The sequence below is a fragment of the Anastrepha obliqua genome, chromosome 1 (genome assembly GCF_027943255.1).
Source record: "Anastrepha obliqua isolate idAnaObli1 chromosome 1, idAnaObli1_1.0, whole genome shotgun sequence".
NCBI lineage: Eukaryota > Metazoa > Arthropoda > Insecta > Diptera > Tephritidae > Anastrepha > Anastrepha obliqua.
In genome coordinates this window covers 48834688-48839557 of record NC_072892.1, presented here as the reverse complement: position 1 = coordinate 48839557, position 4870 = coordinate 48834688, and the positions used below count along the sequence as shown (strand labels likewise).

General features: G+C 35.1%; 1 protein-coding gene across 1 annotated transcript; it reads left to right on the top strand.

Annotated features, from left to right (window-relative positions):
* Positions 1–1839: 1839 nt before the first annotated feature.
* On the top strand, positions 1840–4111 carry LOC129253376 (protein Vago). Its single transcript, XM_054891731.1, has 3 exons — positions 1840–2230; positions 3219–3348; positions 3439–4111. The coding sequence occupies exons 1-3, from the start codon at positions 2083–2085 to the stop codon at positions 3689–3691; spliced, it is 531 nt and encodes a 176-aa protein (XP_054747706.1). The 5' UTR covers positions 1840–2082; the 3' UTR covers positions 3692–4111.
* The last annotated feature ends 759 nt before the right edge of the window (positions 4112–4870 follow it).

The window sequence follows — 4870 nt, the reverse complement described above, 5'->3', positions numbered from 1 at the left end:
TCACTTTAGATTGGCCATCTCGGTCACCGGATGCAAATCCCATAGAAAATGTGTGGGTTCTGATGAAAATGCAGCTTCGCAGACGCCAGCCATGTAATTTTGATCAACTTTCTCGACAAATTCGGAAAATTTGGAGGTCTTTTTCGATAGAATATGCAGAAAAACTAGTGGAAAGTATACCCCAACGGTGGCAACGGAGATTGGACTTGCTACTGAGGTATTTGAATTGAGTACTCACGACCAATTTATCAATAAATTTGTGAATATTCGGAAAATCAGTTGTTGTTATTATCATATCTAACAGTGACCACGCTCTTATGTAACAGACTGTACATACATATCAGGTCAGCCCATAAGTTCGTGCGTTTTTTAAAGGTAGTTTTAAAATTAATCAAAAAGATGTTTAAGGTATTTATTAATCAATAATATATTTTCCTCCATTATTTACAATGTCTTCCCAACGCTTAGGCAAATTTTTAATTCCCTGCTCAAAAAATTGTTTGTCCTTGGAGCCAAAATACGCTTCGATATCACTTTTTATATTATAGCTTCTTTTAAGGAGTAGTTCTTGTTACTCGTATGGAATTGAAGTCCACGGAAAAGGTGATAATCATAAGGTGCAATATCCGCAGAGTATGGTGGATGCGGTATTAGCTCCCATCTGAGCTCGTTCAGCTTGCCTAATGTTTGCCTTGCGGTATGAGGTCTTGCGTTGTCGTGGTGAAACAAAACTTTGCGTCTATTCACTAAAGACGGTCGATTTTTTTTTGCCGCATTCAGGTTTGACAGCTGATGCGAATAATAATCAGCAGTTATCACCTGGTTTGGTTCCAAAAGTTCATAATAAACAATACCGGCCATATCCCACCAAATAGACAGCAGAATCTTCTTGGGGTGAAGGCCATATCTAGGGGTTGGTTCTGGTGTTTCATCTTTATCTAACCATTGGCGTTTGCGAACAGGACTATTGTAAAGGATCAATTTTTCATCACCAGTGACAATACGGTTCAAAAGACTTTCATTTTTAAGCCGTTACAGCAGCTGAGAACACACATTCACTCTCTGCTGAAGGCTGTCGACGGAAAGTCTATGCGGAACCCATTTTCCCAGCTTTGAAACCTTTCCCAACTGAACCGGGTGCCTGTGAACTGTTCCATGCGATGAATTTAACCTCTGAGCTATCAAATGATGTCATATCGACTGTCAAATTTGGCTCAGCTTCCACGAGTTCGAGCAAGGCGTCGGTGTTAAAGACTTCAGGACGACCAGCGCGCGGGGCATCCTCCACGTCGCTGTTACCACTTCGGAATTTTGAAAACCACTTTTGCGCAGTCCTTACACTCACGGTATCCTCTCCGTGAACAGTGTTTATTTCTGCAGCAGCAGTTGATGCATTTTTACCACTTTTATAAAAAAAGTACAAAATATGCCTCTTATAAGCGTTCGAAGATTCCATTTTATTTTTTAACAACACGTGCAATAAGTTATAATACAATTATTAGTTTGGAAGTAAAATTTAATCAAAACTGAAATACCATATATATGAACTCATACGCGGTAAAAGGTTAATATTCGAATTTAAGTTTTTAATTTTGTCTGGAATGACCCACATATTTACTCCAAAACATATACAATTTTATTGAGTTGCAAAACACTGGCATATTTTATACACATTCGTGCCCCTCTGTTGTTTATACCTATGCTTAAAAAAATATACATACATATGAAATACTAAATGAAAAAAGTAAGCGAAATAAGAGAGCACACAATGTAAGTATCAAACAATCTCAGATTTTGCGTATTATACGAGCGTAAGTAGATTTTAAGCCGCAGTCGCGTTTTAACATTTGCGAACAACAAAACGTGTGAAGCGCACAGGAAAACCGAATAAAAACAAATTAAAAAATATACAATTTATTGACTAAGAAGTTCAATTTGGTAAAAAAAAAAAATTCAAGTTCATTGAAAGGCTATACACAAATTGATAACGAACGAAATTAGTCATCAAATGTGAAAAGTTGCACAACTGCATAAGGTGCTAAGTAAACAAATAGTTTATAAATAATCGCAGACTCTGCAAGAATGAGCCTGGGCATGATGTCACGTGGACCACACACGCTCTGTACGCACTTCTATTATCGCTGCTGTAGTTGTAGTAAATTATTGCTGCTTTTATGGGCTGCTCTTACATTGCCCGCGCCAATAAGCAGAGCGAACCCAGCTTATCGCGGTAGGCAGATAAAAACAAAAACTTTCGTTTATTTTTTCTGTTGTTGTTTATATACATTTACATACATATGTTTGTTAGGATGGGTATATATTTTTTTTCTTTTTTTTGGCATCATTCCTAGCAGATTCGGATTGTACATGAAATTCTAAAACAAACGCTCACTTGAGCATACCTCTAAAGTCAGTTTCGAGTCTATCAAATTTGAAGGGAAGCCATTTTTAATTAATACTCGTACGAAGTTAAATGAAGAATTATATAAATTATAAATGTAGGTGGATTTTTTTTAATACCAACTTTTGCTTGGGCATATTTTGGTTCGAAGAATTTGTTTTTGATGCCTATTTTTTACTTAGTTAATCGCATAACGGCGCTACACAGCACATTAATTGGGATTTCCCCAATATTACAATATGAAAAAATGCTGTATGTATTTCTTTTGTATATGCAAATCAAACCAAAGCGTGCAAAAAAAATCAAACAAATCAAAAACATTAAATTTTACTAACTTTTACCATTTTTTGCTCCGGAGCACAATTTTTTTACCATCAACAACGAATTCAAAATTATTTTGGTTTTATAGCATTTTTAATTCCATATTAATTTGTCTACTTTCTTTCTTCGTTGCCATAACTTTCTCTGAATTTTCGTAGTCTCTTAAAATTTGGGGGTTCGAAATTCACTTTGGATCTTTTTTCATAGAATTTAATGTAGAATACGAAGCTGCTGGGAACGGTACCATACAAATTGACCCACCTTAATGTATGTACATACATAGTTCAGTGCTTGTTTGTATTATTATTGTATGATCCAAGCTCATTTGTATAAATGTACATACATATATACATATAATAAATCTAATGTCTACAATTTTAATTATTTTGAAAATTATCTCCTCAAAAATTTATTTTTTTCATTCCTTTTATCGCTGTTTTATATACATATATACACATAAATATGTACTTATGCGCATTAATCATCGATCTTTCAGCTGGCTATTTTGAAGGCAAATGCACTGATGCTGAGACCGGACGCGAGCTCTTCATCGGCGAGGCCTTCACGCGTCCGGGTCAATGTATACGAGTGCAATGTTTGGGCACTCTGCAGCTATGGCATGACAGGTGCGTGTGTGTGTGTGTGATTACAGACATTTAATTGTGCACATTTTAAATTAAATCATATCAAATTCCCGCATGCTCGATCTCTTTCAGATGCCAAGTACCGAAATTACAGGGCAATTGCAGTCCCGTACCGCCAGCCAATGAATTTCTCAATTATCCACTCTGTTGCCCATTGTACACATGCAAATCGTATGTGACCAATGAAGTAGGCGAAACGGAAGAAACACGAACTTACGATCAGTACGGATCTTTGCGAAGGACGCATATATCTCAAGTTTTCAATGTAGACCCGGCTAGAGGAAAAATACCAGGCTCCGGTGTAATGACACAATTTGAGATTTAAACGCTTTTTGAGGGAATGAATGCACAGATGTTGATGTACCTATTTTAAATAGTTTTAATTAATTTTTCTTTGTGAGTTTTTTCCAATCGTATGATTCGATTTGTTTGATACGAGTATTTTGGTGCTAGTGCTCGGCGTTAGTAAGAGTTTTGTAAAAGTGTCTAAAAATAATTAATTAATTCGTATCAAGCCAGTGGTAAGGGTAAATATAATGAAAAGTCCTGCAAAATTTGGTTTAACTCCTTTACAAAGAGGCAGTCATAATTCAATATGTAAAAACCCTTTTCCGATATGAACTATGAAATGAGGAACAATAAGCTTTAGACTATTCATACAATAGAAAGTAGCAGCACTGTTATAACTTTTGTTATAAAATAAAACGTAAATTTACAGTTGTGTTCTGTAAAATGATTAAAAAGACTCTCATTTTTGAATTTTCTACAAAGGTTAATTTGAATTATGCGTGAATGTGATATTGGTAAGCAAATATAAATATGTACACTTTTAGCCTACGTCTTTAGCTCTCTCTCCTTTTCTTCTGGTAAATAAGTGAGATACAGAGCTGTAAAGATAACAGAGTCCACACTATTTGCACGTAAACTGTAAATAGCAGACTGTTAGGATTTTAATGATAACAGCAAAATGAATATGACTGAACTCATAAAAAGTTTTTAACAGAGAGATGGAGCGAAAGAAAGAGAGAGAGAGCAAGAGATACCAACAGCCGTATTCCCGTTTTTGGGGTTTTCTTACTAAAATTGGTAGCATTTGTTCCTCTTTATAAGTTCCAACAAATTCGTCGGTTTTGGTTATAGGGAAATATTTAAATTTTTATTTATAAGTACATAAATATGTTTTTTTTTAATAATCTGCAGTACAAATTACGTTACAGACTAGACAAGAATTTATGGAAAAACAAGAGCAATTTGGCAACTAAAATATTATATTAGCAATCAATATAAATTCAGTACTAGGTAACTAAATTTAAAAATTTTACAAAATTAAATCTAAGCGAAGCGAAATCAAGCGGACTGGAACTGGATAATGAACTATAGTCTCTAAGTGCGCGAGTAATGGCTGCATTACTCACAAATTCAGTATTAAACCTTTCTCCATAAAAAGGGTACACAGTTCGAAGACTTCATTAAAGCTTGTTCGCTCAAGCAGAATAGGACAGTC

Excerpts from the sequence above, each read along its gene's own strand:
- LOC129253376 (XM_054891731.1), top strand. The coding sequence starts at position 2,083 with ATGAGCCTGGGCATGATGTCACGTGGACCACACACGCTCTGTACGCAC. Across the intron at positions 2,231-3,218 it reads AGCGAACCCAGCTTATCGCG|CTGGCTATTTTGAAGGCAAA; the intron begins GTAGGCAGATAA and ends TCGATCTTTCAG. Across the intron at positions 3,349-3,438 it reads CTGCAGCTATGGCATGACAG|ATGCCAAGTACCGAAATTAC; the intron begins GTGCGTGTGTGT and ends GATCTCTTTCAG.